General features: G+C 47.9%; 1 protein-coding gene across 1 annotated transcript in view; it reads right to left on the bottom strand.

The window, feature by feature from the left end:
- doc2b (double C2-like domains, beta) overlaps positions 1-19800 on the bottom strand; it is an 88901-nt gene extending 69101 nt beyond the window's left edge. The window contains exon 1 of the mRNA XM_037119789.1: positions 19221-19800. Within this exon, the coding sequence (XP_036975684.1) occupies positions 19221-19548 (328 nt within the window). The 5' untranslated portion in view covers positions 19549-19800. The remainder of the gene's footprint in view (positions 1-19220) is intronic.
- Positions 19801-24759: the final 4959 nt, after the last annotated feature.

Below are 24759 nucleotides of genomic sequence, written 5' to 3'. Positions count from 1 at the left end.
GTGAGGACCACAGGTGGGTGAGGACTACAGGTGGTGAGGACTACAGGTGGGTGAGGACTACAGGTGATGAGGACCACAGGTGGGTGAGGACTACAGGTGATGAGGACCACAGGTGGGTGAGGACTACAGGTGATGAGGACTACAGGTGGGTGAGGACTACAGGTGGGTGAGGACCACAGGTGGGTGAGGACTACAGGTGGGTGAGGACTACAGGTGATGAGGACCACAGGTGGGTGAGGACTACAGGTGATGAGGACTACAGGTGGGTGAGGACTACAGGTGGGTGAGGACCACAGGTGGGTGAGGACTACAGGTGATGAGGACTACAGGTGGGTGAGGACTACAGGTGGGTGAGGACCACAGGTGGGTGAGGACTACAGGTGGGTGAGGACTACAGGTGATGAGGACTACAGGTGGGTGAGGACTACAGGTGATGAGGACCACAGGTGGGTGAGGACCACAGGTGGGTGAGGACTACAGGTGGTGAGGACTACAGGTGGTGAGGACGGGTGGGTGAGGACGGGACGTGACTCCTGATTACTGACGCTGTCTCACCTCAGTGGTAATGAATGAAGCCACAGGAGGCCTTTGTGTTGGCAGGACGCAGCCTCACAGGCTGTGAGAGGACCGGAGCCAGAAAAGCACATAAATAATGTATTTTCTCCTTCTGACAGCCAATTACAGCGAAGCTCGGGATTAATTGGAAATGACCCCCTAGCTAAATGTAAGAAGTGGTTCGGCCCGTGAAGAATGAGCAGGAGGAACAAATGTGCAGCGACTCATTACAGCGTTCAGCTGCTCAGCTCCAGTTAATGAGCCAGTTCATCTTCAGACAGACGAGTCAGGAGGATCATTCTCTCTCTGAGACAGAGAGACAGACAGGATGTCTCGCTGCCGTCCTGTCTGTCTCTCTGTGGGGGCGGAGCCTGCAGAGCCACGGAACAGCATTGATCCTGCTGACTGATAACAGAAGGATCATTGATCACCTCGCTACAGATGTGAGGTCAGCTCACATCAACAGTGTTCAAATATCTGATATCTTTGATTGATTGATTATTACAGGGCGGATACACCAAAACATGTGTGTGTGTTAGTGAGTAATGACTTACACACACACACACACACACACACACACACACACACACACACACACACACACACACAGTGCTCCATGTAGAGCGTACAGGTGATCAGGAAGTTGTTATCAATCAGAAAGCAGTCAGAGGAGGAGGAGGACTGAACCAAACAGAACCTCTGAGCCCGGCAGTCGCAACTAGTCGTTTCTGGAAACGACAGACATGGTGTTTGTCACATCATGTGTTTATGAGCTGACTGATTGGCTGCCAGGTGGGGGGGCGGAGTTCCAGCTGGTTCAGAACTCTGTCCTTAGAGACCCCGTATGAGACACAGGTCCACATCTGTCAGCCTGAAACCACCAACACTTTAACAACAGTCATCACGGTCTCATAACTCTGCTCAGCTTCAGCTCACGAGGCCCGGCTGGGAGCAGATTGGTTCAGACTGTGGAGTGTATCACCTGCTTGATAAATCCTCCTACCTGCAGCACATCGCCCATCAGCTGTACACCATAATGACACAAACACCGGCTGCGCTGAAGCTCCTTCATTGATAAAAAGCCATGAAATAAACCCAGAACACGAGGAGACAACACGAGACGTGAGACACGCGAGGCTGCAGAGCGTTTACAGGTTCATCATGGAGTTCAGTGAAGCGCGACGACTCGGCTGCTCGCTGTGAAATGTTCATTCAGTCTGTTCTGGTTCTGATTGAAGAGGCTGCTCCACCTTCAGACGCTCATCTGCTCTCTGAGCTTCACCTCAGTCTGTTCTCTTCTTCACATGTTCAGACAGAACAAGGTACCACCACAGGCCAGCGCTTTATTAATGTTCATAAATCACTTATAATGCCCCACAGATCAGCTTTAAGTTATTGATAAGAACAACTTTTGGGTTGCCAGGTTGTGAGCAGGTGTTAACTTAGGAGAGACGTCACAATTCTCCAATCAGACACTTTGATTAAAAGTCAGACTGTCACATGTGGATCAGTGAAGATCAGCCGATCGTTGTTTCATGTCCCGATGAACAACAACAGCTCGCCTCTATCCTGAAGTCTCAGTTCAGATAATGTTCACCAGAGTCAACGACAAACAGCAGCCGTCAGAGCGCCAACAACGAACCACAAAACAGAGAAATTCAGTTCCTCTAATCTGTCCCGAGTGAACCCTCTTCACAGACAAATCAATACAGGATCTCTGAGTGAGAAAATAAGCCAACGTGACCGATGCTTTTCATCAGGCTTTTCTCCAGTCAGCTGATTGTCTTCATCACACAGGAGAGGAGACTGGAAGTGACGCTGCAGGCTAAAGCTGAGCTAGCTGCAGGCTAACGCTAAGCTAGCTGCAGGCTAACACTAAGCTAGCTGCAAGGTACTGCTGAGCTAGCTGCAGGCTAAAGCTGAGCTAGCTGCAGGCTAACGCTAAGCTAGCTGCAGGCTAACACTGAGCTAGCTGCAAGGTACCGCTGAGGTAGCTGTGTGTCTTTGGCTGTGTCCGAAATCACCCACTCATTCTCTGCTCCCTAGTCACTACACAGGGAGTCCAGCATAGTGGACTATATAGGAGTTCAACGGCAGAAATAAAAACGCACTTTCAGACACTCCGCCGCTGTTAATGACGTCACTACTGTCGCGCAGTTGAAACGTCGTCCACAGCGCAGTGCATGATGGTAAATATTGCTTGGTTAGTGACCATCTGTTGTACTTGTACTTTTCGCGATGCATTGTGGGATACTTTGAGTCACTATATATGGTATAATATTTCCCACTAGATATTTGGACAGCACTACAAAATGACATAGTCATTATGTAGTCACTATATAGGGAGTATTAAGTGATTTCGGACACAGCCACTGTTTTTGCCCATTTGATAAAAGTGAGCGACTCTCAGCTGTAAACCAACACCTGAAGAGAAATCACCTGAATCACATGAAAACCAGAACATGTGATCACGTGTAGAGCATGAAAATCATAAGAGTTATTACTGCTCCTTGTTCAGTTCTGGTCTCAGTCTCCAAGTTGTTTAACACACAAGTATAAAAATATGAATATTAATGTTTTCCTTTTAAACTGCCTGAACAAGAGAGTCAACATGGACCTTCACTGAATATGCAGTAAAATGGAATAAAACTACTTTCAGCCAATCAATCAAACATTTCTGAAACAAAGAGGCGCTGAGGTGAATCACCGCCCAGTCAGCTTTCTGCACACGGAAATGTCAGCGAGCCTGCAGGAGGTTTTACTCAGCCTGTTACACCACCTGTACCTGAGCCTCCAACAGTGAGCTATTACCAGCTTTAGTTTCGCCTTCAACACACTGACTGACTGCAAGGTTTTACCCACAATCCTTCAGTTCCTGAGTCAGAGAAGCCATAAAGGTCATGAAGGGAACGACTTCCTGTCTCATCACAGCACCACATTAACCAACTCGGCCACCAGCAGTGTGTCAGTGTGGTCAGTGTGTCTCTGCAGACACGCTGCAGCTTTACGCTGCTTCAGGTCCAGTTCATGTTGTGACGACACTGTGCTGTTGCTCCGGCTGGTTCTGTCTCCATGAACACAGCTAGGAAATATTAAATCTTCACATGGAAAATGTCTTTTTTTGTCACCATGAACACGTATTTGAATATCTTGACATCCTAATAGAAAAACGCCCAGTTTTTGTCTCTATAAAGGCAGCTGGAAGTTTCCGGACATCTTGGAAAAAAAAATGTCCCAAAGTGTCTTCAAAAATGTCAAACGCAGCTGGAAACGTCCTGACGTCTCTGAAGGTCTGAAAGTAAACTGCCAATATTTGACGGTGGTGACCGGCTGATATCTGCCTGCTGTCTGTCACATGTTGTGTTTCTATAACTTCATGTAGCGAACAGCTGAACACAAACAATAAAGTTTTTCTGTATTAATTCAATAAGACGATCCATGCCGGCTCCAGTATTAATAAAAGGGGACCTGGAAGCCTCAGTCACACAGAACCGTTGTTGGTCATCAGTGCGTCTCTGGAGGGATCAGGGAGCAGCTTGCTGAGGTGTCGTCCACTCATTACAGCTGCAGGAGCCGATCAAGCTGCTCTCACATTTATACAAATGGAGCCTTTCAGAGGCTCGGCGTGCGTCGGGGAGGGCTGACCTTGATGAGCGACGCTAAAATGGTGTTTCACAACAAAGCTCTGCTGCAGCAGCACTGTGAGTCTTTGAGCTGACTATTAGAGAGCCATTTTCTATAATACGCTTTACAAGCAGAAACAGGCGGCCGGACTAAGTGCAGAGCCGGAACAACAGATTACAGACAACATGTCGGCCGAGCACAGAATACATCTGAGCTGTTGTTTCCAGGTCAGTGACGGAGCTGCTCTGTCAGTCTACGGCCTGTTCAGCAGTGTCAGCGATCATTTTAAGGTCTTCTTCATCCTTCAAATGAAAAACAACCCAACAGCAAACGCTGCTGTGGTTAAGATCATCTACGACACTAACAACTCTCACTCTATGTCTCATAGATTCTCCACAGCTGTCAAACTTCACATCATGTCGCAGCTCAGACAACATCAGGCTCTCTGCAGCGCGTCATCACGACTCACATTAACCTACAGACGCTTAAAGCTCCTGCACGTCTGGACTAACAGGTTTGTCTTGAACACAAGATCTAATCTCGTCCCTGTCCTGAATGTGGCTGTTGGTTTAGGACGGGTATCTTTAAATGACTCCAGCTGTGATAAACACAAGAACATTTGTCTTCACACAGAAATGAAGAAGGACTCTGATGTCCACATGTCGACGTGGCATCAGCTCAGCAGCAGTTTGTGGTCCAGATAGACTGTAGAGGTCTAACAGGACCATGAAACACTCTGCATGTTCATATCTAAACTCTGTGCTCCTTTAAATCGTCACTGATCCTGACAGATGAATTGTTCTACAAAGATTAGATTGTCTTGCTTAAAGAAATAAATGGATCTTAGTCCACTTCATCACTGCGGGGCTTTAATCCACGCGACCTCTGACCCTGTCTCTGTCACACTTCAGGCTCCTGTGGTTGTGGCCCACCGGGCCGACTGTCGGACCGCTGTCACTGAACGATCCCTCACACGCTGAACACTTGTTCATGTCGTCTGTCTGTCTGTCGGACCATCTGCTGCCAGTCCTCTGAGGTCAGAGCGGTCCGGACTTCTGCAGAGACCAGATAGAAGCAGACAGCAGCGGAGGTCCAGTAGAGCCTGTGAGCTGCGTGTCTGTCAGGATGTGATGGATTCAGTTCTTTACCCTGAGAGACGACTCGTGGGTGATTCAAACGGCCGGGCAGCTCTTTATTTATCACACTTGATGTTGTGGATATCGACTGCTTCCCCTCTGCGTCAGAGCTCACCGGATCAGACCAGAGTCCGACTCGCTCTGAAAGATAAATCAGACGTTTGGTACGAGCTGCACAAATGTTACGCGATCGTCTGTCACAGACCTGATGGCTTCTTCTCTGACTTCATGTTACAGAACCTCAGTGACGGACTCGGTGATAATGCTGATGTGAAACCTGTCCCGCAGATTTCATTCACTAATGGCTGCAGCTCTGGACAGAAATCCTCTGGCTGCTTAAATTTAAAACATACGACATGTTACACAATCCTCTAATCCTGCTGCGCTGGATGAATGAGGAGCTTTACATAAGAGACAAAACTCCACATTCATCCAGTCAAACATCAAGTGTTTCCTTCCCGTCCTGTTCGACACATTTTGCGTCCGTACGAGTGTATTTTTATCTCCGTGTCCGTTCCGCCTACAGAACGTGAGGCAGTATTCCCATTTCTCTCTGTAAATACTCCTCCACGAGACACTCTGGTATTTAAAAACTGCTGTGAGATTTTATTTGGCTGGAAGTTATTTCACTTTTAGTCACAGACGTGTGAGCGGTCGGCCCACTCTCTCTGGACACCGCCGGCCAGCGCTGAAGCTAACGACCGATCGGAGCTACGAGGACGAAGTGCTCGCTGGACCCTCCAGCAGCAGCAGAACCGACGGCGACGTCGTGAGAGAGAACAGGTGAGAACAGAGACAGATGAGGAGCTGCAGGGAGTCACAGCTCTCAGTCTCTCAGCAGCAGTCGTGTGAAGCGTCGCTGCCTCCTGAACGATCGTCGGGAGCTGTGTGGGATCTCGCTGCTGTCAGATTCACTTCTCCACCTGGTGGGATGACAACAAATGCTAATGGAGTGGAGACGAGTGAAGAGCTGCAGCCTTTGTTCCCACTCTGGTGTTCACATGTTCCTCTGGTGGAGGGCTGGAAAGTAACTAAGAACATGTACTCAAGTGCTGTACTAACATGCAGTTCAGAGAACCCTGTGGTTTGTTCACCATCTGTCAGAACCTGCTGAGAGTTATGGTGACAGCAGACAGGAAGTCACACACCGAAACAACAACGTAACATTTGCTAGGTTTTAAGAATAAAACAGCAGACTGAGAGCAGCACTACAGTCCATCAGGACAACTGTGACATTCTGTAGTCAGTTCTCACAACAACAGCGTCTCATCAAAATCCAAATCAAATACTGCTAAGAGAAGTGAGAAGAGACGACAGCAGCTCGTCTGTCTCACAGAAACATCACTCAGACGTCAGAACTCCAACTGACCATAAATACAGAGAGTTATCAGCTTTAATCAGTGCTGTGTGAACTTCTTTGTTAAAGCTTGAATGTAACAACATTTGCTCCAATGTAAAGTCCCCGGCTGCAGGTTCTGAGCGCTCCTGCACATAATCAATAGATCCAACTGGAAGCTGAGTGCTGATTGATTTACAGCTGCTGCAGTGAAACTCTCTCTGCAAACATATTACCTGGTGATTTACTGCACCAGGTGTGTTCTGCCTGGATTAATTCACTGTCAACACTTCTTCAGTGGTGCAGGTGAGACATCACACAGCTGACGGAGGTCAGGGTGGAGGTTCTGATGTGACACACTTTGTTCTCCTGCTGTGTGAACCGGGCCGACCGCATCGACAGTACCCCACGTGGCCGGAAAACAATAGCGAGATTGTAAAGATCCTTTCTCCATCAGAGGAAGTGAGGCGCCGCAGTGACCTTTCACAACAAAATACCTGGAGGGAGCTTGAAACGATTGATCATGACTGTGTTGTACAGTGACTCAGAGGAGCGAAGCCGTTCTGGTTGCTGTGACATCAGTTACCAGCAGATCAGCTGTGATGTGTTCAGGGATCATCTCCACACTCTGTACCATCGAACGCTCGCTCAGTCACACATGGTGTTCACACACCTCAGGGATTTACATGTAAAGGCTTATTGATGTTGTGTGATGCACTCTGGAGGTGACTGCTCTGCTAATGCACAGGAGAGAGTGTGAAGGCGTGCGGTCGTTATTACGTTAGAGGAGCTGCAGACGCCTCCCAGGGTCTGACGATCAAAGGAAACAGGAAGTCCAGATCTGCTCGCCATCGACTTCTGTTCATCTGAACCAAACAATACAAATCAAGACGAGCAGCCGTGTGAGTGATGGTTCGCTGTCAGATATCTAATCGAAGCAACGTGAAGAGAATGCACTCTGTGAGATTTGATGGATTTTCTCAAGTAAGAAGAGACGACGAAGCGTTTTTCTCTCTGTGAAGAACGTAATGCACCAAACGTCTCTCGAGTGATTTCCCAGCATGCACTGAGAGACGCAAAAGCAATTAACGCTGTGTTCAGACCGTTTTATCATCTGTCCTCACAGAACTCACTGTGTTTCACCTGAACCACCACTGACCCAGTAACACAACAGCACCAGACTCCCTTAACAAATGTGTCAGTTTAGTGAGTTGTTGAGTTGGAGACACTTTATAAACTCTGTGAAACTCTGTCTCTGACTCATTCTGCATTATTTGGACCTCAAAGCTGTAAAAACTGAAGAAATACATCAAACTTGATTCAGTATAAGAGAACATCTCTGCACTCCTTCAGAGTTAAAGGGACATTTCACTGTCTGTTCTAATGAAAATGATCATCCAAAGGATCATCGCTCCGGTTCTTTAATGGTGTTCAGTTCTTTTACCACCAATGTGTTTCTGGTGATGAGTGGTTCTGTTGAGTTCGAACTCCTCCTCACACACACTGAAGGCAGTGAAGAAACACCATCAGAACCGCCCCTGCAGTTATTGATGAAGTGGACTTTGATGGGAACATGTAATTTTTCTCTGAGATGAGTCAGGCTCTGGTTCTGCCAGCAGCGGACCAGTCATGGGTCTTTATGTAAGCTCTTTATTGGAGCCTGTTTAAACTAAATGTGAAGTTAATGCAGAACACCACAGTTACATTTCACACTGAGAGAAGAGCCTGACGTGAAACTGCGTGCTGTTAGTTTCACCTCTGGTGTTAACGGAGGACGGAGACAAGTGGAGAACAGCTGCTGAGACTGTCATCGTCTCATTTAACCTCGACTAATATTTCATAAAACACACTGTGAAAACACCTAGAAAGGTTTTCACACAGCTGTAGTTTATCCCAGACCGCAGAATGTGGACGCCTGCTGGCTCTGACGCTTCTTAATCTTTCATTGATAGTTCTGTGTGTTACTGACACAGTTAGTGTTTAATGACGTCACCTCACAGTTTCTGAGATGCAAATAAATGTTGGAACATCTTCAGGAGCACAGAGGTGGGAGAAGAAGGCTCACAGTGATGATGTCATCAAGAGGTCCAGTCAGACCCAGTGTCACAGACTGATGACATCATCATGTTTCATGGACAGATTTGTTTGGTTTGTCTGTTTCAGTTGAACTTTCACCTCATGAAAGTGTTGAAATCATTAGTTTGAACGCTCTGAGCTCAGTCAGGTGGAGGAAACTGACGAATCTGCTGATGATTTCCTTCCTGATTGATTGATCGGCTGTTAGGTGTCTTTAATGTGATAAACTGTTGATCAGTGTTTTGTCCTCAGAGATCTTCAGTTTACTGTCAGAGACACCAGAACATCAGGTGATGACATCACAACAATGTGAACCTGATCCACACCTGGCACCACCGGGTCATCCTGCAGCTAGCACCGGGCCAGGCACCAATCAGAAGCAGAGCAGCTGTTCTGAGGTCAGTGACAGAGGCGGATCCTCTGACATCACACAGTGATCACAGTCATGCTCCCAGTGGGATGATCCTTCGTCCTCCTCATCCTCCCCACTGCCAACATTGTCATGGCTCCATGGAAACAAATGAGATTTCTGTAGCTTCACTTCTGTGTGATTACAGATTATAATCTATATACATAATCTATTAGACTGCTGTCAGGAGGACACACACGCACGCACGCACGCACGCACGCACACACACACACACACGCACACACACACACACACACACACACGCACGCACACACACACACACACACACACACACACACACACACACACACACACACACACACTCCTCCCCACCTAAAGGAAATGAAATCCACTTCAGCAGATAAGACAGGAAACACAACACCTCCAGGAGGAAATCAGGAAATCATCCTGCTGCTGCTGGACCAGCTGTGTCTCCGTCTGTCTGACTGCCTGTCTGACTGCCTGTCTGACTGCCTGTCTTGTTCTGGGTGGATGGATGGAGCAGAGGTGGAGCAGAGTCCAGCTTCTTCCTCTCAGGTCGTCACAGAAGCAGGTGTTGAGCTCAGATGTACAAACAGCGGCTCAGGCTTCAGTCCACAGAGACTCAGAAGTGACACGTCTGTAGAACTGCGACGTGACTCGGATCTGATTCAACATCAGGTCACCTGCAGACACACAGTACCTGTGACCACCTGTCAGCTACATGTGAGGGCTTCAGCTCTTCACCTGGTTCTGTTTAACCTGGAGAGCTGCAGCAGAGAGGATCCTGTTTGAGTTCAGTCGAGTCAGAATCGGAAGTTTCTTCTCTCATTTTATCGTACACAGAGAAACACAGCTGTTTGTGAGCAGATGTGTTGTGTATGCAGTAACACCAGAGGAACCGCTAACTGCTGCTAACTGTGGCTGCTGTTAGCTAGTTAGCTCAGTTAGCACAGGAGCATTGGACTAGGATGGAGCAGTGCTAGCTGGATAACATGCTAACTGGGTAGATACCTCTGCAACACAGAAGTCAAAACTGTTATTTCTTCATATTATTTTTTAAAGGCTTTCATGTTGTATCTTTACAACAGCTGCGCACACCTCTAGAGATAGTAAAACAGGCTGACACACACACACACACACACACACACACACACACACACACACACACACCTGTAGAAAATATTCTGGTTTGACTTTTTTCAGCAGTGAGTTTCTAAAGTTTGTGTGTTTGGTTGATCAGAAGTTATGAACAGGACAAAGTGTTGTGAATGTTTCTACATGTGAATATGATGATTACAGCAGCCAGTGAGATTCTGCTGTGTGTGTGTGTGTGTGTGTGTGTGTGTGTGTGTGTGTGTGTGTGTGTCATTTAGAAGAAGGAAGTGAGTGTTTGTCTTCTGCTGGATGAAAACAGTTAAACTGTGTTTCTCATCTCGTGCAGAGTGAACGAGTGAGGCTGAACTCTGAGGACGGACACTCAGAGCATGTGTGGCTTTATCATTACATAATGTGCTTAGTGGAGGAGGGTGGAGGCAGTGTGTATCTGACGGAGCAGCAGCAGTAATAATGAGGCGTGATGTGAACAGGCTTTGTTAGTCACTCAGAGACAACATGGACCACAGTGAGTCACTACTACTGCAGGACACATCCAGTCTGACCACCCACTGCAGGGGACTCGTCTCTGGAACAGGTCTGCAGGTGGTGCTGGTGTGTGTGAGGCAACAGATGGACACACACACACACACACACACACACACACACACACAGCTCTCAAAGTGGATCATCCCATTGGTTGATACACGGTTGGATAAGTCAGAGTGTGTCAGAAAGGACTGAGTGAATAATGAGCTGATGGTGTACGAGGGGGATATTATCATTATATCATCGTCATCAGTGTGTGTGGAGCTGCTCTCTCTGCACTGTTAGCTTCAGCAGCCGACCCAGATTCAAGTCCGGTCGGAGTCGAGTTCTGAACAGTTCTGAGGGGCAGAGTGTGGGACGGAGGCTCTGTTGTCAGAACTGTAATTTAATATTGATAATGATGTTTCCATTGGTGTGTAATCAGCTAAAACCTGAACAGCCATTTGTATCTTCAGAGGGAGCAGCTCGTCCTGGACCTGGACCTGGTCCTGGACCAGCTCCAGAACCAGGGCCAAGTCCAGCTCTGGGCTCTGACACCAGGTTTCACCAAACTTTGTGATTACATCATCACAGGAGGCCCTGCGGTCACATTGTGAAAGAAGCACCTGTCTAACCATCTCCGGAGCGTCACAAGCCCGAGACGTGACTCGTCCTGTCACTGCTGGAGCCATTAGGTCCAATAAGTGTGGAAGAACCACACGATTCAATTATTCTGTCTCTAATCACGTTAGCCGGGTGATAAACAGGAAGTTAGCCGGCTGAAGTCTCTGCGGCTGCTCACCACAGAAGGTCTGAGTGTTTTCAGGAAGTTGAGCTCCACTGAGGAACGAACGGAGCTCCGCCTCCAACGCCATGACCAGGTTTGATGTCACGTCACTGGGGAAGCTGCTCCTCCACCATGTTGCACCGCCGGTTTCTACTGAAGCCCGGAACAGACAAACTAACACCGACCCTACGAAGGGACCTTCTCTGTCCTGAGGATTTGTTCAGTCACGTGACCTGATTGATCAGCAGCTGTGATGTCACACTTCTGTCTTCACCAACCAGGTGGTGCCGCACAGATCACCTGTCTGCCTCCTGGTGTCAGTTCCAGATCACATCTGTCTTGTGATCGCAGCCACCAGTCCAGATCTCCGTCTCAGATCTAGATGTTTAGATTACGGCTCGACTGATGGCTGATTATTAGTAATCCAGGAGGCAGATCAGAGATAATCGACAGCGGTGCTGCGTTTCTAAATGTCACCTCTACTTCAGAGAGTCATGAACCTCGTCTGACTGTAAATATCAAGATACATCAGTAGAAAACTGCAATATTACATCGTCAGACACAGAGGAAGCCAGTCAGCAACAGGAGCTGGTCACAGATCTCAGATCAGCTCATGTCAAACTCTCTGGGATGTAAATGTTTGAGATGTCTGAGGTCGTTCACACTTTGAGTCTGTCACTGGAAAATGATCCTCTCATAACGTGTCATCATTGTTACCTGCTGTTCTTTAAACAGTCAAACATCAGTTTTGCTCAGAACCAGAACATGGATCGGTTCTGACTGTGACATGTGACGCTGTGAACAAGCTGCTCGACATGAACTCAGACTGCTGACGACGGAGAACTTTTCACCCAATCATCACAAACTAAGTACTTTTGGACAAACTACATATTATGAGTCAGTGTGAGAAAGCTTGTGGTGCTCAGGATCATTTAAAGTGATAAATGTTGTTATTTTGTGGCTGACCTGAGATCAGAGGAAAGTATTGTTACCTTGCTGAGCCGCCGGCAGGACAGCTGAGTCAGCAGATCTCTGAAAACTCATTTCCTCCTGTAGTTCTCGACTTAAGCGGCTTTTTATATGTGACACAAACATCTGAGAGCGCTAACAAATTATATTATATACAATATATAGTGTATTATTATCCACGGTGTGTGAAATGTTTCAGATCTGAGCTGCTGAACACAAGAAACACAACGAGCTGCTCAGTCAGCAGAACCGCGAGTCGTCACGTCGTCTTCGTGGACCAGACGACACGCTGACGTCTGCCGGAGTCGTATGGACCTGCTGTTCCAGATGTTTCATCTGTCAGCAGGAAACCAAGACATCAGAACCAGGTTCTCTCTTTGTGGAGACAGAACCGGGTATTTAAAATGAGGCCTGGTGTTTTTTCTCACTCTGGACCTCATCAGAACAGAAACTGAGCGCTGTGACAAGCTGAGAGCTGAACCTGAACGAGTCTGAGCGTCTCTGTGTTCGTAGGAAAGAACATTTATTCTGCTGGTTGTTGCTGATGAAGATAATTGGACTTGAAATGAAGCGGGTTGTGTTCTGTTCAGCAGCAGCGGGTCTCTGACTCGTCTGTCACGTGTCCCTGCTGATCAGGTTACAGTGGCCTGTCTTCTCTTCTGCTGATTCAGTTGGACAGACAACATGTTGTGACGTCTCAGTTCTGATCAGTCCTGCTGATATGAAACTGGACCACGTCTGTCACAGTGAGTGTGTCTGACCCAACACAGTTGAACAGGTGGGTTCTCCTGCTCCGTGTCTCCGTCCTCAGGTGCAGCTCACCTGTTGCTTCCTGTCTGTGTGGGAGTGTCCTGTGTGTGTCTGAGGAGGCAGCAGCAGATCTGAGACCTGTGTGTGAATACATTACCACCGTGCACCTCTGCTGTCAACACTCACGGCTCTGAGGCTTATCTCAGTGAAACACCGGGCCCTGCTCCGTCATGTGGGTCACTCCTCCACCTCCTCCGCCCTCTACAGACCAGCAGTAATTGATGTGGCAGAGATCCGGACGTCCAATCGGTGTGATTAGCTCCCTCTGCAGGGGGCCGGACGCTCGCTGGGTGATGCACTTTTCTCTTTCAATTAAATCAACACTGAGTCACAATGAATCAGAAAACGCTGCTGTTATGCAGATTAAGCAGCAGGTTGTGAGGTCGGATGGAGACGTCCCGGTGTGATTTGGTTCATCAGGGAGAACTCCGCTCTGCCTGCCCCCCAGAGGAGGCATGCAGATACTGGATCAAGTCCCGCAGGACCGTGAAGAGCCAATCTAGGGCAGCGTTGGCTGGTTTAAATCACAAACAACAGGAAGGAGACAGTTCCTCTGTCTTCTCTTCAGGCAGCAGCAGGGCCGGAGTTTGGTCTCAAAGACAATCAGACAGATTCAGAGTGAAGCAGCATCTTCATTCTGCTCTCAGCTGGAGGAGAAACTTCACTTCACTGAGAGTCATCAGATCACATCACACAAAGTCTGGTAACTTCACCAGATGGAGTCCAGTAGAAACACGCTGGAGCTGAGCTGACGAGGCGTGTCGGGCCTCAGAGTAAATGTCATCGTTAGTATTCTGCGGAGCGCTGCGGTCCAGTAGAACCCCTCCGTCACGCTGATATGATGAGTTTTATTGAGAGCTTTTATCAGAACAAAGACTCTGCAGCTCCTCAGAGTCGCTCAGCTGCACTTTGTTTCTAAGACAACAAGACATCAATCTGTGATGTTTGCTGCTAATTCAACAACTCGTTACATTTAAATCTATTCACGGATTTCTGTTGTTTGTGTGTTTGTGCGTTTGCTCTGCGGCTGTCAGGAGATTAACTTCCACCTACACGTCAGACTGATTCTCTGCAGCAGTCACTGGAAGGTTTATTTAACAAAAGTCAGATTTTTCTTTCTCAATGAAAAACACTGAAACAGAAACACGATGTGTTCAGCTGGGATCTCTGCAGAGACACAAATCAATATGAATCCAGAGACCTGAGAAGGTTTGGCTGTTTATTCCTCCTGCAGGTCTGACTCTGCACTGACTCTCTTCTCCTGGACCCGCATCAGATTCTGTTCTGATCCGGAGCTGTTCACTGATGGGAGGAGGGTTTACAGATTAGTTAAATTAAAAAGGTGATTTCTCTTCGCTCCTGTTGATCAGTGCAGCAGTGATCCGGAGGTGACCTTACATTAAAGACATTAAAGAGAGGGGACAGAGAACCAGAACCAGAACCAGAGTCTCTGCTGAGTGCTGACTTCACTCAGAGGCCCAAACAAAGGTGTAAGATTCCATCACGACTCCACAGGTTCCACTTTAGTCTGTGTGTTTCCTCCCACCGGCTCCGCGTTACGTATCCGCTCCGTCAGCAGTCTGGACCCTTCAGCAGCAGATACGTAATGTGACGCTTTCTGCTGCAGACAGGAAGTAACACACAGATCACAAGATAACATCCAGGTCACTGTCATGTTTATAACACACACGTCTAACTGCAGTTGCACGTGATTCTTCTTTATCCAAAGGACTCCGTCTGACTGAACCAGAACCTGAAGAGTACTGCTGATGATGGACTGTGTCCCGCTGTGAGCTCCTGTCCCGTGTTGGGTCATATAACCCTGATGCTCAGCGTGTCACCCGCAGTGTGCAGCGGGCTTTAATGTTCAGTTCTGGTCCTTCCCGCAGGGTCACGCTGCTGCAGGACTGTTCTGTTGATCTGCCTCTTGTTCCTCTGTCAGACTCCCCCGACAGCAGTGGCAGCAGCCTGGGACTATCAGGGCCGTTGCATCAGAACCAACCAGCCGCCTGTTATTCATTAATTTAATATTTAATTCTGTGTGTGCCTTCATTAGACTCATCAGCAGTGAGGTGAGGCTGCGTGCAGATGAGTCAGACTTCAGACAAGCTGTCCAATACGTGTTTACAATGAACTGCTGCCATAGTAACTTCCTCATGTGGCCTTTCTTTTTTTTTTAGTTGATGTAGTAATTATCCTTCATCACTGACGACTCTTCAGGTGATTGTAAAATCATTAAGATGCTGCTCCGGCTGATGTTGGTGTCTAATTGTCTGATGTGATGGAGGATGAAGAGGAGCTGCAGCGACATCATGCAGCCAGTTCCTCTGCAGCAACACAACTGCGACAGTAACACAACATGCAGACAGCTAAGCATCCTGACAACACATCCACACACCAGAACCGGTCCATCCCGACGGAGCTCAGTGTGTCTGGAGTGGTTCTGTTCTGGACCGCCACACTCCAGAGTGAACTCAGCAGCCGGCTGTTATCCTCCTGATTGCATCCCAGTTTCTCTCTGAGAGCCACTCTGTGTCTCTGGGAAGTCTTTGTGGGGACGATGAACACTTTCAAGTCTCTCTTAAGAGGCTCTGGTGCTGTTACGTCGGGTTTCAACAGCACAGAGTTGGAGACAGACGAGGTCAAGCTGCAGACTTTGTTTCACACCTCTGCACAGCTGACTGGTCACAGCAGCAGACGTGAGGCTCAGGTTGTCTTCTTATTTAGCAAAGCTACAGAAATCCGAACTGGAGGTTTGCAGAACCAATGATCAAAATGTCTCACGATATGGGAGATCAATCGTGTCTGCACTGATCGCAGATCCATCACAGAAATGTAAAGCTGGATGTTGAGTTTCTGACAAAGGAGTCGTCTAGAGTCAACTCAGTATTCTGAAAGTGGACCTCAGACTTCAAGTCAGATTTTATGATCTTATCCCCAAAAGCACAAACTGTGTGTGAAAGCTGCAATACTGAACGTTTACACACATCCAGACCAAAACGGGTCGGCAGCAGAGTCCAACAGAACCAGAACATGAGAGGGAAACATGTCTCGCTCTCTGCAGAGCTACAAATGATTTAAAGCACCAAAGTTAAAGAGTCAAATCTGCCTGACAACAGCTGATGACCACACACACACACACACACACACACACACACACACACACACGCTGATCCGATCATCCGGTCTGTGATTGGACACTTTGACATGTTATCAAGAGGAACTGGAGATCAACTACCAACCCTCCAGCTAACTGTGGACGGCAGTGTGTCTGACCAGCTGTAATGGTTCTGACAGTCTGGACCGACAGTCGGCTGCTGGTGAGCTGTACGTTGTGTGAGAGGAAGTACCTCTCCACACCAGCAGGGGGCAGACGTCTGAGTACAGTCTGTCGCATTTGCGCTCACACAACGTACAGCTAGCTGCGGCCGGCTGGCTCTGTGGTGCATTCAGGTGCAGCTTTAAGAGCGAGAAGCGACACAACCGTCAGCCTTTACTGCAGCAGGTTCAAAGACGTCTGTTTGGTGAGTTTGGGTCGAAATGCAGCAGAAACAGGATGATTGTTACCTGCTCACACATGGACAGCTGACTGCACCTGAACATGTGGGTTTGTTCTGGACCTGCAACACCGAGCCGCAGTCACAGTTCTGTCAGTTTACAGCTGAAAACAGGTTTCATCAGCAGCGTGTAGCAGGAAACAGAAGAGCTGCCTGTCAGTCAGTCGTATCTGTGAGTGCAGGACGGAGTGAAACCTGACTGAGGTCATGAAGCAACATCTGCCAGGCCGGCCTGCGCCTCCCCTCCCCCTCCTCCTGTCCAGTCCCGGATTAGAGCTGGACTAACTCCTCCTCCTCGTCCTCCTCCTCCTCCTCGTCTGCACAGATTAACTGGTAGAAGCTGCTCCTCTGTCACACATTAACCTTCACCATGAGGCCCAGAGATACAAACACACGGTAAAGTCTGGTTCTGTCAGTCACAGTGAGCCGGGCCCAGTCTGTTGAGACTGGTCCACTGACTCATGAGACCGATCTGTGTGAGGATGGAGCAGGTAGCAGCAGCTCCACCTGCGGCTCTGCTTCACTCAGCACCTCATCAGTGTGACTAGTCGACTGCTGGGAGGGAGACGCAGTTCAGCCGGTCCAGTCGCTTCTACACTGAAGAGTTCTGGGACCGCCACATTTAAATCTGTTTAAATCTCTTGTAAAGTTATTGACTAGTTTCCATCTTTGGACTCGTGCTATGTGTTCTTACATCAATCATGTGGATGTGATTTATGGAGATCTTAAATTAACAGAATAATCCTGTTGAAACATCATACTGACACTTCACATGTTTGTGCTGCAACATGTCTGAAGACATGATCAGATCTGAGACACAAAATCTTATTTCAAACCTTTGAACTGAGAAGATTTATCTCTGAAGGTAAATCATCATCGTCATCCTGCTGCATGGACGGACACCTTCACCAGCATCAGGTCACCTTTATATCATCAGGAGGAGGAGAGGAGGACTTTATATCACCAGGAGGAGGAGAGGAGGACTTTATATCATCAGGAGGAGGAGAGGAGGACTTTATATCATCACCAGGAGGAGGAGAGGAGGACTTTATATCACCAGGAGGAGGAGAGGAGGACTTTATATCATCATCAGGAGGAGGAGAGGAGGACTTTATATCATCAGGAGGAGGAGAGGAGGACTTTATATCATCATCAGGAGGAGGAGAGGAGGACTTTATATCCTCAGGAGGAGGAGAGGAGGACTTTATATCATCAGGAGGAGGAGAGGAGGACTTTATATCATCAGGAGGAGGAGAGGAGGACTTTATATCATCATCAGGAGGAGGAGAGGAGGACTTTATATCATCAGGAGGAGGAGAGGAGGACTTTATATCATCAGGAGGAGGAGAGGAGGACTTTATATCATCATCAGGAGGAGGAGAGGAGGACTTTATATCCTCAGGAGGAGGAGAGGAGGACTTTATATCATCAGGAGGAGGAGAGGAGGACTTTATATCATCAGGAGGAGGAGAGGAGGACTTTATATCATCAGGAGGAGGAGAGGAGGACTTTATATCATCAGGAGGAGGAGAGGAGGACTGAGTTATGTTTATTTGTGGATGAACTGTTCCTTTAATTTCATTATGCTTCCACTCAAACCTGATAGATTCAAAGGAATGACATTCAGCGAAGGAGCCTCCCTTCTGAGATGGAGGCAGATAACACACACACACACACACACACACACACACACACACACACAATAGCAGCCTGCCTGTCTCACCACCACAGCACAGAGTGGAGGAGCTTCCAGATGCAGTCAGACTCCGCTGAGCGCAAAACTGCGACTAATTTGAAGCCATGAATCATTCAGCCGCTGAGACTGATCGACAGTATAGACCCGCTGCCTGTACACACCAGAACACACACACACATGCACACACACATGCACGTTGACAGACACATGCAATCATTTGTTCCAATAAAATCACACATATCATCCTTCAGCAAGGAGAGGAGAGAAGGAGAGAAGGAGAGGAGGAGAGAAGGAGAGAAGGAGAGGAGGAGGGGAGCGGAGTCTTTGCAGCAGCAACAGTTGGCTTTCTGTCGACTGAGAGGAAAGAGTTCGCTGCAGCGTGCGCACACACACACACACACACACACACACACACACACACACACACACACACACACACACTCTCTACATGCGTGCACACATTCGGCAGCAGCTGATAGAAAGATGAGCGAGCCGAGAGAAGAAAAGGTGAAGCCACAAAGCCACACGGCTGGAGGGATGCCTGGCAACCGGTGGCAAAAAAATGGAGTCAGAAGAGAGACGGAGACACACACAGAGACACACACACACACACACACACTCACACATGTTGATAACAGCGGCGTAAACACATTCATCACTCACTGGAGTCGTCCGAGTCGTATCCCTCCACGTCGGGCTCCTCGTCCCTCCTGGAGGAGGCGGAGGCTCCGGCACAAGCCCGCTCCGGTTTATCCTCATTGGTGCGGTCACTTTCGGTTGCAGCGGCGGTGGCCGAGGAGGCGGAGAGGGCAGAGGACAGGGGCCCGGCGGCGTGGCCCACCTGGTGGGGCGCAGCAGGGGGGAGGCCCCGCGGGTAGCGGGGGAAGTAGTCTGAGATCTGCTTGATGGGCTGGATGGGGCCGGGGCACACGTCAATGGCCATGTGCTCCTGGATGCTGATGGTGGGTTTCTCGCCTTTGCGTTGTGTCATGCATGCGGTCGACTCCCCAAACCACAACAAGTGAGAAAAGAAAAAACATCAACAGACCCTCCCCTCGTCCTCCTCCTCCTCCTTCCTCTGCTGGGTGGTGCACCGGTCCAGGTGATGTCTACATGGAGAGGTGGAGGCTGCTGCGTCTTCCTGTGGCGTCCTCAGACCAGAGCACGCCGTCTGACAGCCTCACACACTCTACTACCTCCCCTCAGCTCGCTCTGCTCGTCCAATACCCCCACACTGTCTGCTGCCTCCGAGAGAGAGAGAGAGAGAGAGTGTGTGTGTGTGTGTGTGTGTGAGGGAGTGTGAGGCAGAGGGAAGGGATTAGAGAGGAGGGAGGGAGCGAGGGAGGGAGGGATCAGCTGATGTCACTGCCTAGCAACCGAGCGGTAAACAGGAACCGTCGGCCGAGGCGCTTAATTATGATATTAACCCCATCCATCTGTCAGTGGGAGGGAGGATCCTGCAGCGGCCACACTGCTGTGTGTGTGTGTGTCTGTGTGTGTGTGTGTGTCTGTGTGTGTGTGTGTGTGTGTGCGTGTGCGTGTGTGCGTGTGTGCGTGTGTGTGTGCGTGTGTGTGTGTGTGTCTGTGTGTGTGTGTGTGCGTGCGTGTGCGTGTGCGTGTGTGTGTGCGTGTGTGTGTGTGTGTGTGTGTGTGTGTGTGTGTGTGAAATCACCTGAATTGATGCTTTGTGTGTGTGATTCTCCTCCAGCATGTTTCTGCTCTCACTGTGTCTTCACACTCATTCACATCCATGTAAAGAGTTCAATTACTTACTTACATTACTTGGTGTGTGTGTGTGTGTGTGTGTGTGTGCGTGTGCGTGTGCGTGTGTGTTTGGGGGCTCAAGGCTAAATATCCCCTCGGGCCCCAAAATGGCCGATGCTGCACCTGCCTGCCTCCTAGTTTCTGTCATCACACGTCGTTGGTCTGCCTTTATTTTCTCGTTCTCCCAGTCAGCTGACCCAGTCACTCTCTGTGTTATGGGTCTTCTGATATTTTGACAAATATGTAAGGTATCCATAATCAGGAATTAATTACCTCCACAAAGTCCATTAATTCCTGATTATGGACACCTCGTCAGACATTATCCCTCATATACCATGGTCACTTGCTAAATAAAAGAAATTCAGACAATGCACTTAAATTTTTATGCATTTCACAATCAAAAAATAAAGTTTTTCACAAGCCGTAACTTAGTTTCCCTGGTAACGCCTGAGGGTTTGACTAATACCTGGAACAATCAGTACTCTCCCGTAAGATTCTTATGCAACGGAGACGTTGTTCACTCCTCCAGTAAATAGGACGGACCTTAGATACGACTCGGCAGCAGGAGATATTCTAGTCTGCTCAGCGATGAGCCAGAAAGCTAACGCTATGCTAGCAAGATTCAAAGTCAATAACATTGTATAGTGTGACATGGTTGGTGGAGGGGAAGGTTATGGGCCGCTTTCAGTGGTGGTAGCTCTGGTTAGCTCAACGACACGGCAGACAACATGTGGGATTTCTGCATGAACTTTAATTCCAATATAACTCACAGACCAAGCCAGGTCTCTACAGCACCAGTTATCACATGTAGACACGCACTGACACACCGGCCGAGGGTCCCACACCAACACATCACAAAATGAAATAAAATAAAAAGGGGTCTTTGCTCCGCTGGTGGCATCGCTAAGCATGGTGGGGCTGAAGTACCTCTGCTCTTCTTTTAGGTACAGGTTACATTTCTCACTAAACAAAAGGAGGCGCCACCTACTGCCGCTGCATTCAATAACTCCGATTGTTGCAGTACGGTTGACAAACAGTAAATATAATTTGACAGTATGCTAGCTAATAAGACCAGCTAGCTAACCAGTCATGTCATTGTCCCCAAATCAATATCAAGATTTTCCTGAACAAATGATCGTCCGTGTGTAACGCTACTGTGGCTGCAGCCTGAACAGCGAACGGGATGTGAGATTATTCGCGGCTCAGTAACAGTGAACAGACAATTTGACTGGAACTACTTAGTAGGTGTCCATATATCAGGGGTTAATGGACACCCTGCAGCCAATCAGAATCGAGTATTCCCCCAGACCATGGTATAATATTAATTAATTATACTTCTGATGAATCTAAACTCTGAATGTGTATTTTAGACATTTTCTCTGAGAGAAGACGATGTAATCTGTGATCAGAGGTCGTACTTCCCGTCTCAGCTCTGAAGTCGTGTTGAAGCAGGTGAGACCTGCAGGTGAGACGTCGCCCAGCGTCACTGTCACAACAGTAAGTCTCATGTAAGTTTCATGTTTCATACAGTCTTCATGTTTTCTGTGAGCAAGAAATGAGAAGTATGATGTCATGGTGATGTCACACCAGCAGCACGGTGACATCACAGAGAACAACTTCTGTCATTTACTTCTTAAACTTTAAAAAAAATCTTTTGGCTTTTAAATATTTAATTGTTTAATTATTAATAGACATAAAACAGTGACTTGTTCTTTAATTACGGTGTATTTGTATTAAAGCGTGACGTGGCGTCCTCTGTGCTGCCACAGTTTGCCTCCATGTGTTTTACTGTGACAGCGAGGAGACTGAACACTGACTGATCAGTGACAGGAAGTCACAGGTGTGTCGGAGGCTCAGTGGACGCAGGAGGCGGCGCCCTCTGCTGTCTGCTGCTGGAAACACAGTCACATTAAAGTCACACAGACAACAGGTGCTTCATTAGTGTCATCAGATCGTTAGACACAAGATGGAGGATCTGATCCTGCAGCTGGAGACACTTTCACCCCGTCTTCATCTTTTCATTATCAAAGTATTTGGGCTGAAATCTGGGATCAATGATCTTGTTTTATAAGTTATTGTGTAGTTTGTGTCTTTGACTCCATAATATTCTCACTCTGACCCTGAATGTGTCAAGAAGTCTTTTAATGGATCAATTAAGTGGGTGAACAGGATCATTAGAGTGAAGTCACACTGTTCTGACAGTCGGTCACTGTGTGCTTTATAGAAAACACTGCGTGTGTGTAAAACATGATGTTCAGGACTGAAGTTGTTGTTACTGGTGTTTAGTCTTTACACTGAACTCTTTCCTTCATCATCATCTTTACAATCTACTACAATTAAAAAGGTAAACATCTATAATCTGGATTTGTTCTGGAGTCTGAAGTGATTCACTCTCATTTCAAACATTTCTACACGAGTCAGCCGACTTGATTCCAGATCTGCACAGAACACATCCTGTTTGGAGGGATGAATAGAATCAGCGCCAGGAAAAAGCCTCTCTCCTGCAGAACCGGGTCTCTGTGGTGCTCTGTGAACAGGTGGCCTCAATTATGTGGTCCTCCAGCAGCAGACCGGCGTCCCCACAGGAAGCATGCCGAGGACTTCCTGTCTGTTTTTAGACGTGAAGGAGGAGAAGAAGAGATCCGCTCCACACACACACACCAGCAGTGAGGAAGCTTCCCTCCATCAGTGTGATCAGATCAGCTGATCCGACTGTCCATGTGGCCGCAGACACAAATCCTCCACCTGCACTGAAGCTCCGGTCTGTGTGTGTGTGTGTGCATGTGTGAGTGTGTGTGTTTGTTTGTGTGTGTGCGTGTGTGTGTGCGTGTGTGAGTGTGTGTGTTTGTTTGTGTGTGTGCGTGTGTGTACACTGTAGAGATAGTAAACCATGACTGTTGGTGAATAATGGATCAGAGTTGGACTCCGGGGTTTTTAAAGTAGCCGAGACACTCGGAGGCAATTATCTGGAAGAAAGAAGCGAGGTGAGTCAACAGGTATCACACACACACACACACTCACACACACACACACACACACACACACTCTGCTGCTCTCAGATCTGCTGTTGAACTTAACGACTCTTTATGTTTCTAATGAGCTGTGACATCATCGTCTCTGAACCTGACCAGCAGAGCGTTTACTTTACCTTTATTTTGTTACCATGGCGACGATGGTCACCTGACTGTGGACCTGGTCTCCACAGTAGTAAATGGGATGGATTGGTGTGTCACCTGGCACATGTAGGCCCACTGAACTGGAGGCCCGGGGGCCAAATGTGGCCTTTCAGCAGCCTCATTCTGGACCTTTGATCGCTGTCAGCAGGATCATCAGCTGATGATCAGCTGATGATCAGCTGATGATCAGTCGTGTCTGCTGATCAGCAGAACAGTCTCGTGTTTCTGCTGCTTACACTTTTAACTCTGTTCCAACAGAGGGAATATATGTGAACATCAGGCTGGCAGCCTCCGCCTGAGATTATAAAGGTGCATTGCTTGTTTTTTGTACATTATTTCTTTTGAAATCTTTTGAACACATTCACCAGCAGTAGAGGACAGATTCAGAGAGCGGTGGTTTAGTTCTCACAGCTGTTTGTTCGTCTGGATTCTGCAGGACTCTGGTGGTTTAGGGAAGGAGACTCAGGTGTTGTGTATGAGCTCCTCTCAGAGCAGCGTCCTCTGATCGACAGTTCAGTCGTTCAGTCTGCTCGAGGTCTGAATACACATTACAGTACACAGTGATGCAGGCTGCTGTTCCGTCCTGGTCCTCTGAACTGTCTTAAACCACCTGACAGCCGTCTGCAGGTGCCTCCAGTCTGCAGTCTGTGGCTCAGACAGACGCTTCAGTCAGCAGAGGCGACCCTGTGTCATCCCGAGTTATGGGCCACTACGGGATCCCCCAAGGCTCAGTTTTAGGCTCCACCTACAAGCTCCTCCTGCTGACATCATATACAAACACAACAGTCACTTCCTACACTGATGACATGACGCTTTATCTCCCAAACCTCCTCTTCACACTCCTCACAGCTGCTGTTAAATCAGATCCGTAATGTTTAAAATCAAGTGGTGTCTGTCTGATCTGGAGAAGGTTGTTCATATCTGATCTTCCAGTGTTAGATCGTCTTTATATCTTTATGTGATTAGTTTCAGTTTCCTGCCTTCATTGAGACTCTGTTAACATGTGTGATGGAAAAATTCCTTTTCATTATGGGTTGATGAATTTTGAACTATTTTGTTGAATATGATTTCTTATGCAAATGTATGAACACCTAACTTCTGCCCTGTATGATTGTAATAGAGTCACGAACCAGCCAAAACTCAGATAGAAAGTCGTCTTCTTGTCTCATGTTTTATGTCTGATAATTTTATGCTTCACACAGAGTCCCAGGTCATGCGTCATGAAGTTTTAACTTTATGTCTTGTGTTGATGAGAAGCCTGT

The sequence above is a fragment of the Acanthopagrus latus genome, chromosome 13 (genome assembly GCF_904848185.1).
Source record: "Acanthopagrus latus isolate v.2019 chromosome 13, fAcaLat1.1, whole genome shotgun sequence".
In the NCBI taxonomy this organism is placed as follows: domain Eukaryota; kingdom Metazoa; phylum Chordata; class Actinopteri; order Spariformes; family Sparidae; genus Acanthopagrus; species Acanthopagrus latus.
This window is presented reverse-complemented; position numbering and strand designations above follow the sequence as displayed.